General features: G+C 36.0%; 1 protein-coding gene across 2 annotated transcripts; it reads left to right on the plus strand.

The window, feature by feature from the left end:
• Window positions 1-15804: 15804 nt before the first annotated feature.
• Window positions 15805-19640, plus strand: LOC136802879 (uncharacterized). 2 transcript variants are annotated; one of them, XM_067059635.1, is made up of 5 exons: window positions 15805-15940; window positions 17170-17389; window positions 17826-17901; window positions 18442-18549; window positions 19096-19640. In XM_067059635.1, exons 1-5 carry the CDS (start codon window positions 15871-15873, stop codon window positions 19183-19185), a joined length of 564 nt encoding a protein of 187 aa, XP_066915736.1. In that variant the 5' UTR covers window positions 15805-15870; the 3' UTR covers window positions 19186-19640. The 2 variants fall into 2 exon arrangements, with proteins under 2 accessions (XP_066915736.1, XP_066915737.1); XM_067059636.1 differs by having other exon boundaries at window positions 18442-18499.
• Window positions 19641-25796: the final 6156 nt, after the last annotated feature.

The following is a 25796-nucleotide window of genomic DNA, read 5'->3' on the forward strand; positions in this document are numbered from 1 at the left end:
AGGAATAGTTCTTTTAAAATTTTTCAGATTTCGAGAAAATTAGTTTCAAAGCGAGAAATTTTTTTGTGGCGCACCCGGTATAAATATCTTTAGATCTAAAATAGAAGCTGCCTCAAAATTTTGATAGAATATAGTTAAAAGATTGGCATTAGTAAATATATACTCTTTTATATTCGGCCATAATATGTATAAACCTTTGCGATTCGTATTCATGTTGTCAATAATTTTTTTTCATTTGACACCTCAATCAGTCATTTTGTAGAATAAAATGCAATTTTGTCAGTTGGGGTTATTTCCATAAGCTAGAGCAGGACACCTCAATCAGTCATTTTGTAGAATAAAGTGGAATTTTGTCAGTTGGGGTTATTTCCATAAGCCAGAGCAGGGAATATCCATCATAAACCTCCAGACCACATCACCAGAGACGGTGTTTTCAATCGAACAACAAATCAGTCAAAACCGATTTTCATTAACTTTGGTTTGTTAATTTTTGCTAGAAAACTATTAAAACAGCTCTACTCCCTTGCTCTCAGTTTTTGAAAACACAATAAAAATAATGCAAAAAACACATTATACTCAAAAAAATAATACAGCTGATTGTGCAATGACTTCATAAATTTACCTGACGGTCTTAAAGAAGGATTATTGTATGATATGTGCCAACCTGAACAAGGGTGTCTTTTTGGAACCTGAATGTTCCTGTTGGAAAGTTTAAAGAATTAAATCAAGCAAATTACATCTTTTTGCCTTTTGATGATTGAAATTTGGGATCAAATTAGCCCCAATAAAGGGTCATGAAATTCACAAAATGGAAAATGGTATAGCTTGAAACAGCTTGAAAATGCTCTTGCTGTTGATACATTCCTTCATGGATGCAAATTGAGGAAACAACTTAGAATTTTCAGCTATTACATGCAAACAGCTCTTGAGTTTCATTGATTGATTCCAACAGGAGAGGAAACATCTCAAAATTTGTTTTTCCTTTAGCCAAACCTTTTGGAATTTTTAAAGTCGATTAATGTTTTACTTCTCAACTATGAAAATAACTCCAGAGCCATTGGATCCCCCTCTTAACATTTAGATATATTTTTTATTTTACACTGCTTCATAGTGTAAGGTGGTCTAATGTTGGCAAACCCCTTCTACCTTAACGGAACAAATTTTCATGGTTCACAGCTCAAAAATCCAAAGCTTGGCAGAATTCAATTTCGGGGTATGATTTTTATAATATGGCCTATTTTGCCATCAAAGACCAATTTAGAGGTAATTTTTTAAATCCTGAAAATATTTGTGTTTTGCGGAATTTACCTTTGCTGAACTGTCTAAGAACCGCAAAATTAAATGCCTCAAAAATTTGTTCCGCAAAAATTTCTTCTCTTAAGGTAGCTCTCACATCCTTTTTGAGAGATAGGGATATAGCCTACGTCATATCTTCCTTCGTTTCGAGCGTTAAACTCCTACTCTTTGGGATATGATATGAGCACTGCTTATGTTTTGAATATTGAATTTCTCCGAATACATCGCATGCACACTGAGGTTTTTAAAGAACAATAGAGTTTCGAAGCTTAAGCCAATCAGCTGTGTTTTAAACATTCTTTTATTTGAAATCTCTATTGATAAACATCATTTGTGAAAGTTGTCTATTATGTTTAAACCTATAAGCAATTCCCGGTGGGGGTTACTAGTGGCCGCCTAATAATGCAGTGCCTATAGACCAAGCGTAAGGCCTAAAAGCCCGGAGCTGTGTATTGTGTAGACTAGGAAAAATAAGAAGGTCAGAAGCAATGATTGAGAATTTATTTCTGTACTCAGCAGGCAGAGTTGGAAAATATCTTTTCAATAAGTGATTCCACCCTCCTATTCTTTTCAGTGACTTACTGTTTTTTTTATGTTGACTTTTTTTTATTACCAGGGCTTCAGATTCTTTTCAATGTACTTGAGAGGCAGGGAAGAACTTTTGTTGAAAGTACAAAATGAACAAGTTGTAAGTATTATAGCACCAGATAATTGAAGGATTGGCTTTCGTTTTAGGAAATGCTGTTTTGGTTTGATCTTTTTTGAAAAACAATATCCAAATTTTCATGGTTGCTAAGCTTGAATAAACGAATAAAACGCCCCCTCGAATAAACACCTCCTCCACACGTTAATACAGTAATTGTTAATATCAATTCTCCAGACATCACATCCTATCACTCAAAGATTTGTTGAAGATGATGTCAGTAGCCAACATGGTCGAGAAAATCAAAATGAATTTGGTAAAGAACCAAATAATTCACACGATGATAAACCACTTCCAAGACCTTAGTAAGTATTAGATAGCTTTTGTGTTTTATTTATATGGGAGCATAGGCCCCCCCCCCCCAGAAATTTGGGGGTACCTAAAAATAGTGCTAAAAAAGCTAGGTACCTGGAAGTATTCTTAAATTTAGGGGGTACCTGATATGTTGTGTGGTACCTGCATTTTCATTAGTGGGGGCGGGGGCTGTTGTTTTTGTATGAAGTATTTTCCTTGACTAACCCAATTTTCCAATTTTGAATCGAACCATTTCATTTCAAGACTTTATGAAAAGGGGGTAACTCAAAGTCTGGGGCTACTTTAGAATTCTAAAAGTTTTTGGGGTACCAAAAGGATTGGGGGTACCTGAACCCTGGAGGACCCTACGGGGAGCCCTCCTGCCTCTTTAGCAATGATAAACAATTGTTTTTGCTAGCAGTGGCTGTTATGGAACTTGAGGATTTTTAGTAAATATATTGATTTATTTCCTCTTATCATCTCCAGATTTTTTCTCCCCCGAGGATTTAAAAGTATTCTGCATTATTAATTTCGTAACCATTACTTTTAATTTCAGTGATTCAATGATGTTATCAAAGAACACTCAGAGAAAGTATGCATCAATATTCTGTTAACCAATATTTTGCGTGATATCGATTTGCAAACAATTGATTCTTTATATGTAGACCATAAATCTTTACTGACTTGATTTGGAAGAAGCATCTGATAACAGTGTTGAAAATGTTGAAATCAGTCCAGTCGAATTTTCTAACATGTATTTCCATCCAAATAACAAAAAGCCTTTAAAGCAGAATTTTCGTGAAATTGGAGTCCAACTTTAGATTTTCCGTACAGATTAACCAAAGTTGGTTGCAGCACTGTGATAAAGAAACAAGCTCCAATATGAGTGTGTTAGAACTATATTCAATGTTTAAAGTAGGCCAAACTCATCTGAATAAGGTTGATTGTTGAAGAAAACTATAATTCAGGGATGAAAATACGGTCAGACAATATCCCACCTAAATTGCTACTTTTCCAACCAGTCTGACCCAAAAAAACATAATTTTCCATTTAAAACAACTATGGTACAATGACGAACATTTATTCGACCCACTTGAAATTGTCACTTCGAGTCTCATGTTCTTTGAGTTGAATCAAAAGTAATGAATGGTATGTTTTTTTTTAATTTCTTTTAGCTTGAGTGGTTTTCACTTTTTGGACATTGGATTACCTCCAGCAAGCCCTTGTGAAACAGATGCAGCCAATGCGGTATATTAATATTTGATATTGTTTCCTTGTGGTTGATCATCCATCCTTTAAATTGGCTTTACCCTATCCATTAGCTCTAAATCTAACCTTTCTATAATTCGAACGAAAATATTTGTCCCCTCAGCTAAAAATAGACGATATCGGCTTAACATGAAAACTCAGATTTGATCCCCGAGAATTCCCCACAATGCTTTGCGCAGGAAAAAGTTCGCGGTGAAATATTTTCCGCGCAAAGCATTGTGGGGAATTCTCGGGGATCAAATCTGAGTTTTCATGTTAAGCTGATATCGTCTATTAGTATAAAACTCTTTCAGTATTCGAATCTTTCTCAGCTTCGAAGAAAATTCTTGGTCCTCTGAAGATCGAATTAGCGAAAGTGAGCTGTATTGTTATATTTCTTTATGTGAAGTCGTTCAAATCAACTGATCATTATAAGCTTATAACAAAGCCCGAAAAGATGACGAAACTCAAAAATCAATAAAAAAATTAATTAATAATTAATAATTAATGAGTTTTGTATTTAAGACATGGAAAATTATTTATTATCTTTTCATTTTGTAGGAATATTCTTCGACTTTGTTTCTGATAGCGGCTTATGCTCGGTACAAGAATCCTTATGTCTGGGTATGTGTTTAATTTCTTTTTTTGATTTCAAGTTTTTCTTACTATGAACCTATTTCTGTAGGGATTGCTGGGGAAAATACTCGTTTTTGCTCCGGCCTAGGAGCCTTTAATTCTCTCTTCCGACAATCGTCAAGACATTTTTTGTCTGTTTATCTAATCCGATGATCTATTCCGATTTAACAAAAACGAATCACTGATTCCGATAATACTGTGATTTGATTGGCCGAAAGTATTTAGAAAAAATGGCTATCGAAAGGTCGTGGACTGGTGAGCTGTGAATACATACTGGCAAATCTCAGTGAAAAATTGATCATTTTCATCCTTATTCATGATGTTTTGGACATGATTTATGAGAAGTTACATGGTGCGTTGTACGTTGTACTGCTACTGTATACTGAATTCAAATACGTGTGTTTCTCATGATTTTATGCTGTAAAAATGATCTATTTTGGACTTTAGGTCATTTTTCATGATGATATAATTGGTGGTTGTCCCTTTTGGATTTTCAAACTTGACAATGAAACTTTCAAACACACAGCCATTGATACACAGTATTTTTTGTGGTGTTATGTATGGCTGAAAATGATCCTGCTTTGGACTTTGTTATTGTCGTATTCATCATCGGCTGGCGACCGTTCCTTTTGATTTTTCAAACCCGACACAGATTTTTTACAAACATATCACTATGAGAATTCAATAAAGGATACTGAAACACAGTTCCTGTATAAATTTTAACGAGATTGGAGAAATTTTCACAGTTTTATGGCTGAAAATGATCGTTTTGGACTTTGTCGTAATTTCGTCGCGGCTGGCGACCATTCCTTCTTTTGATTTTTCAAACCCGACACAGATTTTTACAAACATATCACTATGAGAATTCAGTAAAGGATACTAAAACACAATTCCTGTGTAAATTTGAACAAGATCGGAGAAATTTTCACAGTATTATGGCTGAAAATGATCGTTTTGGACTTTGTCGTAATTTCGTCGCGGCTGGCGACCATTCCTTTTGATTTTTCAAACCTGACACAGATTTTTTACAAACATATCACTATGAAAATTCAGTAAAGGATACTAAAACACAATTCCTGTGTAAATTTGAACAAGATCGGAGAAATTTTCACAGTATTATGGCTGAAAATGATCGTTTTGGACTTTGTCGTAATTTCGTCGCGGCTGGCGACCATTCCTTTTGATTTTTCAAACCCGACACAGATTTTTTACAAACATATCACTATGAGAATTCAGTAAAGGATACTAAAACACAATTCCTGTATAAATTTGAACAAGATTGGAGAAATTTTCACAGTATTATGGCTGAAAATGATCGTTTTTGGACTTTGTCGTAATTTTGTCGCAGCTGGCTACCGTTCCTTTTGAATTTTCAAACCCGACACAGATTTTTTACAAACATATCACTATGAGAATTCAGTAAAGGATACTAAAACACAATTCCTGCGTAAATTTGAACAACATCGGAGAAATTTTCACAGTGTTATAACTGAAAATGATATTTTTTGGACTTTGTCGTAATTTCATTGGCTGGGGCGACCGTTCCTTTTGAACATTTTTCAAACGCGAAACAGGTTTTTTCCAAATATAACACTATTTATTACATACACACAATTGAACCATTTTATTTGGTTTATCCTACTCTTCTCCAAGTATTATCCCAGCAGAAAAAATAATGCTTAGCTAAAAACCCGTGGCTTAATGGGATAAACTTTTGCGGGGATTAAATTTTGCTGATTTCGCGGATTTGGGCGTCATCCGCGAAATTAAGTCTCAATGGAAATTTGGAAAGGCCTCATCCGCGAAATATTTCTAAACAAAACTGGTTATTTATTGGTGATTTCCAGCGCAGCTGGTTTATTTTTCAATTAAATAGCTCAGTTAGTTTTCAAGATTCAAATTTACTTTCAACTTTTTGAATTTTACATATACCTACGTCTTTAACCGAATCTTTTCCATAACGACGATTGGCGGCCGGTCATCACTCATCGATTATGTCTATATTCTCTTTTCTCTGTTACGCTTACGCTTCTTTGTAGCATCGATACTTTGGTGCATTTTAAGTTAATGATTTTGTCTTCGGTTGTTTGTTTTCGGTCAGCCAACTTTTGTTTTCTTGTTGACAAAAAAAAAGAATATTCATACTAGAAAACAATTATACGGGTTTTTTTTAAGCACACAAAAATCCAAAAAGCTGGCTTGGAGATGCTTGGATCTAGAGATCGACAATCATGAAAAATGCTTGAAGGATGCTTATATCCTAAGCCAAATTTTAGGGAAATTTCGAAAATTCGTAAAATCCCAGCCAGAAACAGCCAAAATCGAAAAATATAGGCTCAGATAATGCTTCACATTTGCTTAAATGATTGCCATATCCGAGGTTAGATATGCTTATAAGTGCAATGCTTATAAAAAACATGTGTTTAAAACCTTATAGGTACGATCGAATCACCATCGATTAATTTCATTCACCGAGTGCCATACCTCACAAGACGAAGTCTATCAAATTCAAGACAGTCCATTGAAATTGAAATCTACCACTAATTGGAGACATAAAGGTACAAAACAAGTTTTTTTTTGAACAAAAAGGTCCGGTACATTATGGTTTCGGCTGTTCCTTTTTTATAATCTTCCAGCTTATATGTTCTTGAATTTGATTTGAAAGGATCAATAAAGGTTTGTTATACAGAGATATTCGATTCTGTACAAATCGGGTGGAGGCTCAATATGCTTAGCAAAATCTCATTTTCAGCCTTAATTTGTGCTTATTTATATGCTTTGACTTCGATTAGTTGATTTTCTTTGGGTTTATGAAAATTTAAGTCGGAACATCGATTCTGCTCAAAGAATGAATTTTTTTGTAATTTGGCGCCGCAGGTGAAAATCTTTGGTATAAGAAAGCTCAAACAGCTTTAAAAGTAACCCTAAGAAAAGCTGCATGATTTATTTTGCATTTCAGGTATGCTTAGCATTATGCTTATTTTTTTACTGAAATTGAGCCTAAGCATGATTATAAATTGACGTCAAATACAATTGAGTAAGGTCACATCTGATAGCGACAGTCAAATTCAACAAAATCTGAGTTTTTCTGAAAAATCATGAAAAATCGCTACTAGACCCACTCAAATTCATCAAAAACATCAACCAATTCAACTTAAACATCACCATAACCAACCATCATGACGTCCACGAGGAATAGAAATACTCCAAATCCGCTTTGCAGTCCTTCATCCTGTGCTGACGACCAAAACGAAGAAAGTTTAACCTGCTCGAAGTGTAATCGACTAGTGCACTACATTTGTACAAGGCTACCACCCTACATGATTGCAGTCTGTAAAGACGGGAGAAGAACTGCGAACGCATGCAAATACGTGTGTCAAAATTGTGTGAAAGTAATAAAGATCTTTTGGTCCTCTCCCCTCAACCTGGACCTCAACCATCCCTGCGAACGGCCGCCGAGCTTGCAAATTAAATGAGACGATTAAAGAAAACGAAAAGACAATTAAGAAATTGAAGTCTAATGAACAACACCTTCTCGAGATTATTGAATCTCAAAAAAAAGAGCTCACTAATCTAGAGAAGAAATTGTCTAATGACCCGGCGTTTCATACTGTCGAATATGTAGAGAGTAAACTGGAAAAGAAACTAGAAACTTCCGAACGGAAATCTTAACATCATTGAAAGAGGAATGTAAAAAATCGTATGCTGCAGCCACTTCTGCCAATGTCCAAGTGCCTAATGACAATATCAAGACCGCCGTTAAAGAGGTCCACGAGGAGGAGGCAGCAGAAGAAAGGGATAAGATCAGAAGATCAAAGAACATCATCATCCATGGTGTTGAGGATCCAACGACAGAGGATGCTACCAAAAAAGATGAAGCATGGGTGAAAACACTCATCGAAAAGCTCCACGTCAAAATTAACATCAAGTATATCTCAAGAATTGGCAAATCAGTAGACGGGAAAAAGCGTCCCCTCATTGTTACTCTGAACAGTGAGGAAGAGAAAATGAATGTTTTTGGAAATCTCCCAGCGCTAAAAGGAATTGATGCCTATAAGGGGATGAGCATTTGCGAAGATCTAACTCCAGCTCAAAGAAAAAAGTACAAAGAGGCGGCAGAAGATGCTAAGGCACGAAATCAAACCGAAAAAGATGGAGTCTGGAGAGTGCGGGGTTTTGCAAAAAACGGATTCGGTGTAAAGAAGATAAACGCCAAAGATCGGCAATAAACCAAACACGAAAAAAAGACGTAACAAAGAAGAAAGACGAACAAACTAACAAACGAAAAAACCTTAACATACTATATACTAATATGCAGACCAACTAACTAAAATAAAGAGAAAAGAACTAAATGAAGTGATTTCAAAAGAACAACCCGATATCATTGCAATTTGTGAAGTAAAACCGAAACATTCGAAAAAAGAACGTCTCATACAAGACTACCACATTGAAGGCTACTCCGAACCCTACGAAACAAATGCCTTAAATAATGTTGGACGTGGAATCATCGTTTTGACACATAAATCGATCAAAAATGTAGTCGAAGTGACACCCAATAGTGAATTTCAGGAGGTGTGCTTACTGGAAATCAAACTCAAAGGAGCGGATTCTTTGCTTTTTGGATGTATGTATCGAAGTCCAACCAACACGCCAACATCAGCAAAAAACAATACAGCACTTAATCTTCTTCTGAAGGAAATAGCAATGAATAAGAAATACAGTCATAAGTGTATCGTCGGTGACTTCAACTATAAAGATATCAATTGGGAAAACTGGTCAACTCCTCACGATGACACGAAGGAAGACGAACAATTTCTCGAAGCTTTAAGAGACTCCTTCTTTTACCAACACGTCGATGAACCAACAAGAGCTAGAGGTACCGATACGCCATCAATAATTGACCTGATTCTGACAAATGAAGAAAGCCAGGTTAGCAACATAACCTATCTTTCACCACTTCATAAAAGTGATCACAGTGTTCTATCATTTACGTTCGAATGTTACCTTGAAACAGAATGCATTATTGAAAACTATAACTACAATAAGGCAGATTTTGAAGCAATGAAAGGACATCTTGAGAACTCTGACTGGGTTACAGGTTTCCATCAAAAAGCAGAAAATGCAAACGTAAATGATTGCTGGAAGATGTTGCGAGATAAATTATTCGAGCTTAGGAATCGGTACGTTCCTCGTACGAAGGGGAAACATGCCTACGGAAAAAAGGGAAGTTTTGCAATCGATCAAGATATTCAACAAAGCTTAAAAGAAAAACGTCGCCTTCATCGCAAATGGATAAGATCAATAGGTACAACTTCGGAACAGAGAAATAGAGCTATTTACGCTACTGCGAGAAACAAGGTTACAGGAAAGATCAGACGAGAAAGAAGAAGACTAGAAGAACGAATTTGTGGTCAAGCAAAAAGAAGCCCTAAGAAGTTTTGGAAGCATATCCGGAACTCAATGAAGACCAAAACGGGAATTTCCCCTCTTCTCCTTGATCCAAATGATAAATCATCACTTCGTTTTACTGATGAGGATAAAGCTGACATCCTACAGGATCAGTTTTGCAGTGTTTTTACGAATGAACCTGCTGGATCACTACCTGAGTTTCCATCACGAACAGACACAGATGTAGCATTCGATCTAACAATCGACATGATCAAAAAGGAACTGAAAGATTTGAATCCTAATAAATCGCTAGGACCTGATGAGATTCACCCAGTCATGCTGAAAAAGCTGGCCTTTTACATAGCCGGTCCTTTACATACTATCATGGCCAAGTCCTTCGTAGAAAGTAAACTACCTGATGATTGGAAGACTGCACATGTGTCCCCGATCTACAAGAAAGGAAAAAAGAACCTTGCAGAAAATTACAGGCCCGTTAGTTTAACATCAGTTGCGTGTAGAGTAATGGAAAGAATCCTAAAGAAACAAATAATGGAACACCTCACGAATGAGAAATTGCTATCAACCAAACACATGGGTTCATGGGTAACGATCGACAGTGACACACTACTTCACTACTTAGACAAATGTGCAGACTCGATATCCAATGATAAGGTTGTTGACGTAATCTATTTCGACTTCGCAAAGGCATTTGACACCGTTCCACATCGCAGATTACTAAGAAAACTCGAAGCGTATGGTATCAGAGGAAGGGTACTTGGTTGGATGAAAGCATTTTTGTCCGATCGTTACCAATATGTGAAGGTCAATGGAAAGTTATCTAAGAAATGCCAGGTGCAAAGTGGTGTACCACAAGGAAGTGTCTTAGGTCCACTCCTTTTCGTTATTTACATCAATGATCTAGCTGAAGTTACCACCAACAGAAATGTTTCTCTTTGCCGATGACACAAAGCTTGTTGAAGAAATAAATAACGCTGAAGATGCAATTAGACTTCAGCACGATATCGAGGCAATGGAAAAGTGGTCTGGTGACTGGTTGTTGAAATTCCATCCTGACAAGTGCCACGTGCTGACACTAGGGAAATTCTGGAACATTCAACATGCACATCCTTACGAGATCGCTGGCTCTGTCCTAGAACATGTTGATCAAGAGAAGGATCTTGGAGTGATTATTGATAGTGAATTGAATTTCGAAGAACACATCTACACCAAGATCAAGAAGGCTAACTCGATCGTTGGATTGATTAATAGAAGCTTCGACTTCCTTTCTCCCGAGATGCTCCGCACACTTTTCATTGCATTTGTGAGACCTCACCTTGAGTACGCGCAAGCTGTTTGGTCTCCACGACTGATCAAACACTCTGATGCAATTGAAAGTGTCCAACGTAGGGCCACAAGACTTGTCGGTGGTTATAGAAACCATTCATATGAAGAACGTTTACAAGTCATGAACCTACCCAGCCTCAAGATCCGGCGTAAAATCGGGGACATGGTGGAAGTATATAAACATCTTAATGTCTATGATAAATCTTCCCTATGTCAGAAACTCGTTCTTCGAAATCGACCTCAACGTAAGCACAATCTCGAATTAAAGAGGAATTTCGCTGAAGACGGCATTAGAGGATACCAAACGAATTCACTTTACTATAGAAGCATTGATACTTGGAACAGTTTGGCAACCAATGTTGTAAATGCACCACCGTCCGTAGGGAAATTCAAACTAGAATTGACAAACGAATGGAAAGATAAGATCTATAAATTGTAAAGATGTAAGATTGTTTCATAGAGGTCAATAGACCTGAGAAATACACTTCTATAAATTAAAAAAAAAAAAATAAAGTCAACCGCGAAAATAAGTTCCCTTAAGGTAGTATTACGAAAAACAATTTGATACAAAGCTGCTCCAGAAATCCGGTACATTTTGATGCATTGATTGTTCTTGGAGGGAAAATACAACTCATTTTAGGAGAATATTTTGTTAGTATAATTCTTTGTCTCTTTTTTTCTTAGATACAAAAGTTTGCCGACAAATTGCAAAAACATCGAGGCAACCTATGCCAAGCTAGAAGTCAAACGAGAAATACTGGCAGTCGCTGAAGCGTTTGAAAAACGAGTAACATATAAGGTGGACAGAATCAATGGTGTAAGCATAAAATTCTGTTTTGGGGCATCAAGCAAGTTGAATGATCATTTTAAATTTTTTTTAAATCTATTTCCCCGTAAAAAATTTTTTGTCATAAATCCTATTTAAATTTAGAAGGGCTGAAACGATACGATATTTATGAATGGAGATTTGTCGATTTAAATTTGGGATCGGGTTTAACTAAGCATTATATAATGTCCCCAAACTACAAGAGAAACTCCAGAAGAGTCTTACTTTTTAAACAAGTCGGTGTGTTAATGAAATTAAGCAAAAAAAAGATACGTATTATTTTCTTGCGTGTTAAGTTACTTAACTAAGGTTGTTAAATTGCCTTCCTACATCCGTACTTTAGATCGTATCCAGTGTTGAAGCTGCAAAGAAATTTCTATTCTCGGCTGACTGTCCACTCGTTTTTATCGGTATAACTTCATTGACAAATGTTAGGATAGCAGACGATGCCATTCGAGAGGCAATGACGTTGCTTGGACGTGGAGATGTCGATGTCTATCAGCTTTTTAGATCGTGTTATTTAAAGAAAAACAACGAATTACTTAAGGATGAATCGTTTGTTTTTTTAAATTCTGGATATGTTGGAAAAATATCAGAGTTTATTTATGTCAAAAACAACAATGGTTCCTTCAAATTTGCTCGCGTTCAACTATTCTCTTTTCAACACTATATCAACCCGCAAGATATACCTACGCTTGACAATACTGGTCGTACAGCCATAGTCAAAATGGAATCTGTTATGCGAAAGGTCATTGCCTACTGTAGGAATAACGAGACATTATTTTGCATCGACTACAACAAGCCTAACTTTTACTTTCCTTTCGAGGCGCTACCTTAATTTGGGTTTTTTGAACCTTTGAACCAAAGCTTTTGTTCATATTTATAGTGTATATATTATATAGATATTTCAACGATAAAGGGGTGTGATTAAAAGCTAATTCAGCTTGTTAAAAGTATACTCAAAAGGTATTCAAACTTTTCAAGCTTTTCAAGCTTGTAACTAATTCTTTTTACATTAAAAACAAACACGAATTAGTCCTGTCCTTTAGAATTGCAACGGGGTTTTTTTTTTATAAATCTGTTTAATCTGTTTTGGTGAAACAATTCAATTGAGCTACATATTTCTGCGTGTGATATTGTATTTTTCAAAAGCACATGTGCCCCGGTTCTTGCTAATTCTTTCGTTTCGAAAGTGCACGATCCGAAGTCCATGTCAATTCTTTTGTATCTTGTGATATCACTAAATATGATAGGAAAAATATAAAAAATATTCTTTTGATATCCAACAACTTGCAGATCACTTGTTTGATCCAAGTTCATTGTCAGCAACAAAGCCGAGTTCTGTTAAATTAGGGTCATGGGATACAGTAAAATAACGAATGTTCTGTGCGTGACGAAAAACAAGTTACGCGAAGCTGGGGTCAGCCGTTCTATTCCTTCACAACAAGTCATGTAAGCAAGTTTCTCTAACTTCACTTGTCCTCGGTCGGGATAACACAGCGGTTGACCTTGATTAAGCTCTTGTCGGTGTATTGCCAATGGCGGGGAGCTGATGTTCATCGATGCATACTTTCCTACCGATGAAATGCCTCTCCCATGATCTTAATGTTGTGTAACACATGCTAGTCATGAGTTACCATAACGCCTTATCGGCTCTAAAACCTCACTATTTCATACAGTCGTTGTGCTGGGTATTAACCAAAACGTATCATTTCAAAGTCTGACGAATGGTTCACCAGATACTGAAAAACATATTTATCAAGTTCTAATTTATTATTCATCATTTATTATGTTGAACTTAGTATATATGGCTATTGGTGATTCTTGATAGTCTAAAAATTCCATATTCGGAGCAAAGACCACTCCAAACCTTGCCATTTTTTTCAGTCTTTTGTATTTTACATTCCTACACGTGTGACATTGAAAATCTCTAAGTTTGGTTGAACTTAATTTTCATTTTGAAACTGCAATTCCCATAGCTAACAAAAACTTGACTTTTTAATTCGTCTGGGCAGTTTTAGAGGTGTGAATAGTAATTTCACACGTTAAACTAAAATTTGAAAACAAGTTTCACACGCGTGGCTTTTTTTTTTTATTCTTCTGGGCAGCATTACAAGTGTGAATTGGAATTTCACACGCTAAACTAAATCTGATCATTTTTACAAAAAATACTGCGTGTAAAATTAGAAATCCGAGGTTTCGTTAAAAATCTTTTTTTAATCACGGAAAACTGATTTCACACGCGTGACTTTTTTAATTCTTCTGGGCAGCTTTATAAATAAATGTGAATTGGAATTTCACACGCTAAACTAAATCTGATCATTTACGAAAATTACTGCGTGTGAAATTAGAAATCCCAGGTTTCGTTAAAATTCTTATTTTAATCACGGAAAACTGATTTCACACGCGTGACTTTCTTTATTCTTATGGGCAGCTTTACAAGTGTGAATTGGAATTTCACACGCTCAACTAAATCTGAGCATTTACGAAAACAGCTGCGTGTGAAATTAGTCATCACAGGTGTAATTTGAAATATTTTTAAATCACGGAAGACGAGTTTCACACGCCTATTTTTTTGATTGAAAATTTTTAGTAAAGTTACACATGTGTTTTTAGATATCACATGTCTAACTTATAAAATAAAATTTCTAATAGACATACTCCAGTCTGTGATATTGGAAATCCCAAGACAAAAAAAGTAACAGCCCGCCATTCCAGAAAAGTCACATGCCAAACTTTTTTTCTCGAAAATTCCGGCGTGGGAATATGGGTTTTCACACGCATGTGATTCGATGGTTTTTTCCTGTGGTGTCTCGTTTAAGCTACTGTCATCATCTTTTTCACTGTCATCATTATGATCATCATGGTAGTCTTGATTAATAAAATCATCTTCATGATTTTCCTGCTCAACATAACGTTCATTTTCCTGTAAATTTTGATCTGCATCTGCACAAATCCCAGCATTAAACAGTTCTCTGTGATGTCTCAATGTATGCTTATATAGTGAGTTATGTTTCGTAAAGTAAAGCTCACAGAGAGTACACTTAGTTCTGACAGTTACATCAATATGCCTTCCTACCTGTCTTTAAAAATATAAATAAAAGTAATCACGGAAAAGGACGCGAAAAAAAAAGACATAAGTGTGAGAACAGAGTAATCAAACTCGTTAGAAAAAGTACCATTAGAAGTCATAAAAAATCAACCTGAATAAATGCAATCGAAATTCCAGAGAACTTCATAATTCCCGAAACAACATTACATTACTATGTCAAACTCCCATCACATAAATTTTACAATTACGTCAGAGTAGACTACGCTCGCCACCGAAGAGGTTTATTTGGAAAGGGTAATTATATTTTATTGTTCGCTTCTTTTTTAAAGATTTGCCAAGTTGGAAAAGTATGAATTTCTTTGTACATATTCTACCTACCCCAAATATTTGGGACGCTGAGTTTTAAACGAATGGTCAAGTTGAAACGAACGATAAATGTATCAAGGTCTGTTTTATTTACCCCCTGGTGACTTAACAAAAGAGACTTAACTCGATGTTACAATCCAATTATTTAAAGTTTGTCTCGGCCTTTTTATAATGAGCGAGACATACGTTCTCTGATTACGCAATTTTCATATCAACATTTTCGAGGCATTTTGATGTAACTGTCTGAAATTCAAACTTTGGCTGTGTGAACAGTAAATATGACGCAACAAAAGTTTCAATGTTTGTGATTCAAAATTGCAGTTGTCGCAAGCAAATCCTTCCATCACATATTTTGGGAGAAACTTTTGCAAAATTTTGCAACTCAGCAGTTCGTTCAAGCGAAAAGTGAATCAACTATACTGACTGCTGACTACCATTTTGTCATTTTGCATTTCGAGCTTTTTACAATGATCGCTAAAGCACTTGTACGCTAGAATGCTGTTTTTCATTACTTTAGCCAAGGTGCGACGGCGGCGCTAGATAATAATTGTTTTGATGTTTCAAATAATAGCTAGTAGATTTCTTCAGCAAGCTAGACTTTTCTTTCAGCAAGCGAAATTTTAATTTAGTACCCAAGCCCCGTCGGCTTAACTCTCTGGTGTGAACCGCCATTATCAGTGCTACAAGCTCTAACCGCAAACACAAGCAAGCACAACAATGATGAATTCAATATCGCAAGAACTTTCTCAGAAGAAACGTGGAGTAGGAGCCATAAACCGACTAAATGGTAAGTCTTGTGTTATTTTTACAAAGTCCACTGGTTACTGGATTGGAGAGATATGGTTGGAGGTTTTTTGTCAGCTTGTCTTTTTTGCATGTGTGCACCACTGTAATTATAGACAGATTCTTGATGACATCATTTGTTTACATTTTGTTTCAAATTGCCTGCTCAGATTACACATTTTTTTCTTTATTAGCAGCTCTAATTTTGGCTATTGTTTGCATTGGTTAGGCAGGCCCATATCAGCATATTGATTGTTGTTGTTTGGTTCGTGTCAAATCCCAATGTTAAGGGCCCATTCACAACTTTAAAATGTCTATTCACAGAATTGTTTTACTTTCTAACAAAGTTAAACATAAGAGAAAAGTTTTCACCGAGAAAAAGAAATCGTTCACCGTCCATTTTATTTTTAAAATGCCGTATTATGTTGATTTTGAGAAACTCGCCGTACAGTATACGTTTGGTATCCCTAACTGAATAAACTAGGCCAATTTGATGGTAAAATCCAGGCGTAATCTACCGAACAAAATCAAATTCTATTTTTAATCGAATTTATCTTATCGAAACTAATCGAAATTAATACTTCGATTAGGCTTCGATTAATCGAAACTATCGAGCTGTAATCGAATTAATCGAATTTTCCAAGGTTTTTCTCAATTAGTTTGATTACCTTTGATTAATTCGATAATGTTCGATAACTTGGATAAATGTTTGATAAGTTTCGATTTAGATTCGATAAGCTTTGATAAGTCTTCAATACCTTCGATTAATGACAAGAATAATTCTATTGCATATTCCAGAAAATAGATTTTGAAAACCAAGAAAGAATTACAATTTTGAAAATTTTCTAAGAATTACAATATTGAAAAAGAGATAGATTTTGAGTGAGATTTTTTCGTTCAATTGACATAGTCTGGCCATAAGTCCAAAGGACAAGAGTGCAAATTACAGTTTTATGACATAGTAATTATCTTTATATACTATGAATAGATAATTGCTTTGTCATAAAAATCTACTCTCCTACAACAAAGTTTGCACCCCTCTTGTCTTAGAATTTGGAATTGAAGATGACTCTAATTATAGCCGCTAATTACTGAAGACCTTGACTGTAAAATAATCTTTGTAGATTGCGCAATGCGTTAATAAATTTTGCATTCTGATATGAAATTTGGCCTGGAGAGTTAGTTCACTAAAAATTCAATGTTTAATAATTTGTAATTCTTTTCTGCTTTTAGAACCGCCCAATCAAAAAAGGTATACAAATTCGTATACTATCGACGCTTTTAATCAGAATCCACCCATCAGCCCCCTTCCGCCCAAACTACCAGACACGTTGGGTGAACTGCTAGCAGAATACAATCTTCAAATGTATTTACCGAAGCTGGAAGGTGAAGCGTTGGATGTAGCAACGTTTTTGGAGTTGTGCGATAACGATTTGAAAGAATTGGGCATTGAGTAAGTTGTAATATTTTCTCGTTTGATTTTTGAAGCAACTTCAGCCTTGTATGGTCTACGCTCGTTAATTGGATGCCCCGTTTTCAAAAAAATTCGAATGCCCCGTAAGATTTGTGGTCCCTTGAGAGAAATAAGCTCCTTGACCCAAACCCTGAAGGGTTTAGAGAGTGTTACGGTACAATGTACTCAAAAACTTTACGAACAATTTGATACTGGCTACTTGGTTCGTATGAATCGCTCTTTTCTTGTCAATGAAAGTTTATGAGCAGAAGAAGTAAAAAAAAATACTGAAATCAAATGAGATTTTGCAGCTATGGTTATCACAATCACAATCACTTCTTCTTATCACCAGCATGTTCTAATATTTCTTGTGTCAAAGTTTGAGACATTCGCAGAATATTTTTGTTTACCTTTACAACCATTTTTTTGTTCTTAGTAAATTTGGACCACGTAAAAAGATGTTGTTAGCAATACGAGAATGCAAAGAGCGAAAGGCTGCTCATGACCCTAATGTAAGTCTATATGCATAATTCAGTTTACAAATTTTGTTTTTACCAAAATGCTGTGCTACATAAAATTTAATAACCAAATCTTCATTTTCTGTGAACATAAGACTTATCTTAACCCTTTGAACACGCTTGAAAATGGTGAAAGATTTTCATGATTTTTTTTTTGAAACATAAACATAGATTCTACCCCCTATCCTTAGGGGGTCTGAGACTTTCAAAAATTTTTGTAAGGGGGGTCTTTTTTTTCTTTCAATTTCCTAAGGGCGTTATGGGAGTTTTTTTAGGAAATTTGCGCCGTACCAGTAAATTCGTTGTAGTTTTCCCGGGGGACAGGTCGTAACCAAATGGGTTGGCGGGAATTGACCTTCCTTAAGACTCATACATTGGGGAAATTTCTTGCAGAAAGTTGTGAGACAAGGCTTCTGAAAAAGACATCCCCTTCTGGAGCTTTAGTCCGTACAGCCAAGCTACTGAAGTACCACCGCAGTTATAATTTTATTACTTTTTGAAGCAGTTATAATTTTAATATTCCTTTCTTTTTAGAAAAATTGCAAAGCATTGATGGAGACATCAGAAGAGCTCCAGGAACACCTAATCGGCTGTCAGTTGCAGTTTCAAAATAAATCTTTTTCCTCCAATCTTGTATCAAGGGTATTTTGATATTTGCCCCTCTATTCGACCTTTTCACAATGGGTTGTTCCAGGTTGTTCCTGGAAAATATTAGGATGCTGGTATCCTCTAAGAATCATGCTTCCTATACTTGAGCTTTCTTAGATGAAAAATTTACGCCTGCGACGCTGAAATCACAAGAAAAATTTTATCCTTCAAAAAAGGTCGAATTTCTTCCAATCTTGCCCCCCCCCTAAACGAAAATTCGTGACTACGCCTCTGGGTTTTATTGAGGTCTGCGAATCAGACTAGTTTAAATTGTCCATATTCTTAAAAACGCTAATCTCAAAATTGAAAAGGAACTCCAGGGGCTCAAACCGGGCAAGCAGGGTATATTGAAAATAGCCAAGTTGATGAAGTTGAAGACGTTTATGTTTGAGATTACTATTTTTAAAAGTCCCCTTGTCTTCAAAGAAATTATGAAATTCTTTTAAGATGAAGGAGATAAGAAATGATATTCGGGATAATTTTGGAGACTAATTTCGTGTTTTATAGATGAATTTACAGTTACATTTCTTTTTCTTTTAGGTGTTGAAAAAGGAAAATGGAGATGCAAATTTGCTGGGTGCGGGAAAGAATATGCGAATTCAAGCAATCGGTCGAAACATCATCGAGTGAAAATCATATAAGTGCGATGTCTGTGATCTATCGTACGATTACGCAAATTCGTTAAATAAACACAAGAAGCGCGCCCATTAAATATTTAAAAAAATCACAAGAAAAATCAGAAAAATCAGAAAATTTAACTAAAAAATCAAAAAAAAATTCCCCATTTATCGGGGAAAGCTTCGTCGGGGAAAATATTTGTCACTTACTAAAATTTTAGTCATTTTTCCCCGACGAAAATTTTCTCTGGGGTATTTTTCAAACAAGAATTTTTTTACATCTCTATTAGTATCGACATATTTAATGCCGTTTCTTGTGTCTGGGTTATATAAGCGTTTTTATTCAACCACTCCTTTTATTCCTTTGTAAGTATTCCCATTTGTACATATTGTTTATAACTACGCACCACTTTTTATTAAATCTTTTTAACGAAATATCGTAGCCAGAGTGTCAGGCGTGATGTATAACCTCCGTTCACTAAAGTTTTCACTACAGTATATGGCCCCCAATATGTAGGTTGAATTTGAAAGCTCTCTCAAATCCGCAGGAAAAGATATTTTACAAAAATTTTTTCTACTTTTAAAACTTCAGCATCTCTACTGTTTTTCCCAAAAATTCTTTTCCGAAAGTTTCAACTTTAACAATATTGTTCAGTCGCTTGAAGACAGATAGCTTTTTTTTCATGGCCCCCAATATGCAGGTTTGGAATTTTTGCGATTTCTCGAGATGTACTTACTTAAGATACAAATATAAAATTTTGACCATAGTCTAGCATTATAATTTGAAAGATTATGGGCATAAATTTGCTCGATAAAATGTTCACAGTATCCCTTGGTCATCAATATGTAGGTTTGTGGCCCCCAAAATGTAGGTCTGCCTAAAATCAAATTGTATATTCCAGTGATGTTAGAGTGAAAAACCACTGACATGTGCTTGTTCTCCAATAAATTTTCCATCTGACTGATGTAAAATTTGTTGATATTTCTAAAGGATTTCAGGATTTTCGATAATACAAAGTCAATACCGGAAAATTTGAAATTTCGAAAATGAATCTTTAGATGAAATGACGTTTTGATTGAATTGATTGAAAATCGTTTTCTTTTGAAAATAATTCTATTTGGGTATGGATTACACTGTGAAAATTTCAGAATTAAAACTCGGCTCAATCAAAAGATATGAGGCTTTAAAGTTATTTTCCCGCTATATTTTTCAAGGAACTGACAATTTTTGCCGTTTTTGCTGATTCAGCAAATATTTTTGTACATAAAGCTAATTTTCTGTTGCAAACTATGAAGCTAAGTTGGTAGCCAAAGAATTCCACAGTTTTTAGCTTTTACCCATCTTTAGAATTTTCAATTCTATTTATACTAATTCAAGGGCCCCCAAAATGTTGGTTGATTTAAAAGTGCTATATCTTTCATCCAACTTCTCAAGATACAAAAACACTAGGATTTTCGGATAGGTATTAGGTATAGAAAGCTTCCTATACCCCATATTCATAACTTAATTTCAATATCTGAGGAGCCACAGAGAGTTCTATACAATTTCTGGCAGATTTTGATGTAACATTTTTTCATTTTGAAGTAAATTAGCTACTTCAAATATGTTTTAGACCACCAAAAACATGTTTTTCTTAAAGAAGAAATACTAACCTACCAAAATGATCAAAAATCATCTCATTTCTACATTTCTACAGGTCAGAATTCTCATTTGAATTGAAACCTACATATTGGGGGCCACCTGCATATTGGGGGCCATATACTGTACACTTACACAAACGCCTGATTGCAAACAAATCTTCTTGAGGCTCGTTTTACCGCACCCAATCAGATTCTAGTATTTTCCTGTCAATCAAAACGACAATTTGTCGTTTCTGATTGTTTTGATAAAAAAAACGCGTTTCAAACAAAGAGAGAAAATTTTTTCATATGTCTATGCGTAGATGTAATTATTTTGGACTTTGATGATAACAGAACATTTTTATTGCCTTGGGAATAAGAAAAGTCTTCGGCAAAGGCGAGCATGTTGTTACCTAGACTAGTAAACTAGTCGGTTATTACTTACAACCTTATAATAAAACTGTCAATCAAATAATGTAAACACTAATTAAATATTCAGCGCGCGTGAGAGAAAAGGAAAATAAAATGAAATTCAGAAAAGACACACAACCTCACCTCTTCGATTCTTTTTTTGGGGGGGGGGCTTGAATTTTTTGTATATGGCTCTGTTTTCAACGACTAGTTTACTAGTCTAGTTGTTACCGAGTTTGTTTGCAACTAAGCTGATAGTATATGTCTTTAAAGGCAGTTTGTCTATTCACTCAACGGATTAGAATAGGTGGATTAAGAACTCATAGAAAACACTCCTCGTTAGGTTATCAAACTTTTTTACGAGTTTGCTAGCAATTAAAACTTGATAAGTTGTAAAAAAGTTGTAAAAAATCATTACTTTCAACATTTTCATTGGTCATTACGTATCACGTGGTACATTTCAAATAAGAAAATGCACTTTTTTAGCCCTTTCTATCCAATGCAGAAATTAGCCAAATAATTTGAAATTTATTTTCCTAATTCTAAATACAGTCTTCTTTCACCAGTATGCAACCCATTCGTGACCCATCGATAGTTTCTTAGTTATAGACCATACGTTAATTTTCACTTATCTGAAGATTGCCATTGACAAAAGATTAAAAATTTACATTAAAACTGGTCTAGCGTTTGTTGATGCTAAAACTTAAGTGCAGGATTTAAAATATTTGCAAAATCATCAAAATTGATCGAATCATAGGACAAATTCGTTTTCGAAACTGTATAAATTGGAAAATTGTTCTTATAAAAACAATGAAAAAACTAAACGAGGAGTGCGCAGAGTCATTTACAGATTTTTCTTGTAACAATGAGAAGACAATGGATCTCTCTTGGGAGCAACGAGAGAAGTTAATCCACCTATTCTAATCCGTTGATTCACTACTCTGTTTGCTACACTGCAAAAACGCTTTAAAAACACAGACAATTCATTCCAATTCTCATTCAACATTTTTGAAGTCAAAACATTGCAAACTTTCGGGTCGTTAAAATCTGATATAAAAAACACTCATTCTGATATCAAGTTGAACAACTAAATGACGTAACGCGCGCTTCTTTGTTTTGATGATTGGTTTGAAAAGATGAATTATAAGATTATAATTACGTCAGCATTTTTTGAACGGCGATTCAGACTTCGAAAAAAGTAATGTTATTATGCCTTTAAACTTTATACTTTCAGCTTAGAACCTTGGCTAGAAATATCGTAACACTGAGTTGTTTTTTACCCATTTTTTACTTTTTTGTTCTTACTTTGCAACATAGTTTTCTTTTTTTTTTCTATATTACTAAGAGCGTTATTCTGTATGAGCTACGAGGGGGCCATTTTGGGAGGGGGAGATTCGTACGGGACCGACGTTGATGTTTGGGTTGAAAACGAAAGCGAAAGTGGCGAGGGGAAAAGAGTGAATATTAGCGATCTTTTGAGAGAAGTCGTTGCAGTGTCAATCTTTCGCTAAAGATTTAACCCACTTTCCCGTTGAAATAATTGACGTTTTTTGGTTTTTTGGGACCCTTGGGGCATATGCTACCCATTGACCGCAAAAGATATGAAATTTGCGAATTGACCGTTGACTTTATTAGGGGTAAAGGGACCCTATGACGTCACGAATCTGGGGAAAACTTCAAATCGCGATATCTCGAGTTTGGAGCCGAACTGAGAGGTCTATGACCCCTCATTGGATCGGAAATTTTATGGAGAATACAATGGGATGGGTTATGAGGCTTGAGGATGACTTTTAAAATTGGCTAAATTTTTAGGCCATTTGGGTCCGATGACGTCATCAAAGTGGAAAAATGCGATATCTCGAGATTGGAGCTGAACTGAGAGATCTATGACCCCTCATTGGATCGGAAATTTTATGGAGAATACGATGGAAGGGGTTATAGGGCTTGGAAGTGACTTTTAAAAATGGCTAAATTTTTGGGCAATTTGGGTCCGATGACGTCATCAAACGGGAAAAATGCGATATCTCGAGTTTGGAAATTATTTGAGGGATGGTTGACCACTCAATAGATCGGGAATCATTAGGAGAATCTTTTTGGTAAATGAGAAATTCATTTCAGTAAAGGAAAAAGTTTGTTACCCCTAAAATGACGTCATATTCGGTCCGGAATGACGTCACAAAACACCAAATTAACCCCTTTAGCTTTACTATCCAAAGGGCTTTTGAAGCGTTCAGCAAACACTTACCCGGCGGGTGCGACGCCGGCGGCTAGTCTATATACTAAAAGTCTAATTTTCTATGAGCCGTGGGGGAGCCATTATGGATTTTTGAGATGGGGGTTCGAGAGTTACGTGACCGATTTTTTGGTTGGATGGTTGGGTGGGTGGTTGAAAACGAAAGCGAAAGTGGTCAGTGGAAGAGTGTGAAAATTAGCGTTTTTGTGAAGAAGTCGTTGCAGTGCAAATCTTTCGCAAATTTAAAAACCCACTTTCCCGTGGAAATAATTGACGTTTTTTGGTTTTTTGGGACCCTTGGGGCACAAGGTACCCGTTGACCGCAAAAATTTCAAAATTCGCGAATTGACCGTTGACAACATTAGGGGTAAAGAGACCCAATGACGTCACAAATTTGGGAAAAACTTCAAAATGCGATATCTCGAGTTTGAAAAAGAGTTGGGTGGTCGATGACCCCTCATTGGATCGAGAATTTTATGGCGAATAAGATGGGAGGGGTTATAAGGCTTGAGTGTGACTTTGAAATTTGCCTAAATTTTTAGGCGTTTTCAGTTGATGACGTCATCAAAACAGGAAAAATGCGATATCTCGAGACTGGATAGGGGTTGGGAGGTCGTTGACCCCTCATTGGATCGGAAATTTAATAGCGAACAAGTTGGGAGGGGTAAGAGTGGGTATATAGAAACTTTTGAAAGTAAATGTATTCAAATTGAGGCATTTTGGGTCCGATGACGTCATCAAAACCTGAAAAATACAATATCTGGAGTTTGAGAAGGATTTTAGCAATGGTTGACCCCTCATTGGATCAGAAATCATCGAGAAAATCTCTTGGGTAAATGACAAATTGATTTCAGTGAAGTGAATAGTTTATTACCCTTTCGATGACGTCATTTAGGGCCCAGATGACGTCACAAAACATGAAATTTGCTACATTTTTAGTTTTCTACCATTTAAAGTGGTAATTTTGGGCTTAGAATTCAATCTTATTATACCTTCCCTCGCCATCCAAAGGGCTTTTGATGTGTTCAACAACACTCTACTCGGCGGGTGCGACGCCGGGTGACGGCTAGTCTATATACTAAAAGTCTAATGTGAGTGAGCCGTGTGGGGGCCATTATGGATTTTTGAGATGGGGGTTCGAGAGTTACGTGACCGATTTTTTGGTTGGGTGGTTGGCTGGGTGGTTGAAAACGAAAGCGAAAGTGGTCAGGGGAAGAGTGTGAAAATTAGCGTTTTTGTAAGAAGTCGCTGCAGTGCAAATCTTTCGCAAATTTAAAAACCCACTTTCCCGTGGAAATAATTGACGTTTTTTGGTTTTTTGGTGCCCTTGGGGCATAAGCTAGCCGTTGAACGCAAAAATTTCAAAATTCGCGAATTGAACGTTGAAAACATTAGGGGTAAAGGAGCCCAATGACGTCACAGATTTGGGAAAAACTTCAAAATGCGATATCTCGAGTTTGAAAAAGAGTTGGGAGGTCGGTGACCCCTCATTGGATCGAGAATTTTATGGAGAATAAGATGAGAGAGGTTATAAGGCTTGAGTGTGACTTTAAAATTTGGCTGAATTTTTAGGCGTTTTTAGTTGATGACGTCATCAAAACAGGAAAAATCCAATATCTCGAGATTGGAAAGGAGTTAGGAGATGGTTGACCCATCATTTGATCGGAAATTTAAAGGAGAATAATTTGGGAGGGGTAAGAGTGGGTATATAGAGACTTTCGAAAATAAATATATTCAAATTGAGGCATTTTTGTTCCGATGACGTCATCAAGTTCTGAAAATCCAATATCTGGAGTTTAGAGCCCAAATGACGTCACAAAACATTAAGTTTGCAATATTTTTAGTTTTCAATCATTTAAAGTGGAAATTTTTCGTTCTTTGAGCTTACAAATCAGATCTTTTGACCCTCCCCACCATCCAAAGGGCTTATGATGCGTTCAGCTTATCTACTCCTCGGCGGGTGCGACGCCGGGTGACGGCTAGTCTATATTACTAAGAGCGTTGTTGTGTATGAGCTACGAGGGGGCCATTATGGGAGGGGGGATTCGTACGGGACCGAGGTTGATGTTTGGGTTGAAAACGAAAGCGAAAGTGGCAAGGGGAAAAGAGTGAAAATTAGCGATCTTTTGAGAGAAGTCGTTGCAGTGTCAATCTTTCGCTAAAAATTTAACCCACTTTCCCGTTGAAATAATTGACGTTTTTTGGTTTTTTGGGACCCTTGGGGCATATGCTACCCGTTGACCGCAAAAGATATGAAATTTGCGAATTGACCGTTGACTTTATTAGGGGTAAAGGGACCCTATGACGTCACGAATTTGGGAAAAACTTCAAAACGCGATATATCGAGTTTGGAGCCGAAC

The sequence above is a fragment of the Clytia hemisphaerica genome, unplaced genomic scaffold (genome assembly GCF_902728285.1).
Source record: "Clytia hemisphaerica strain Z4C2 unplaced genomic scaffold, Clytia hemisphaerica genome assembly, whole genome shotgun sequence".
In the NCBI taxonomy this organism is placed as follows: Eukaryota; Metazoa; Cnidaria; class Hydrozoa; order Leptothecata; family Clytiidae; genus Clytia; species Clytia hemisphaerica.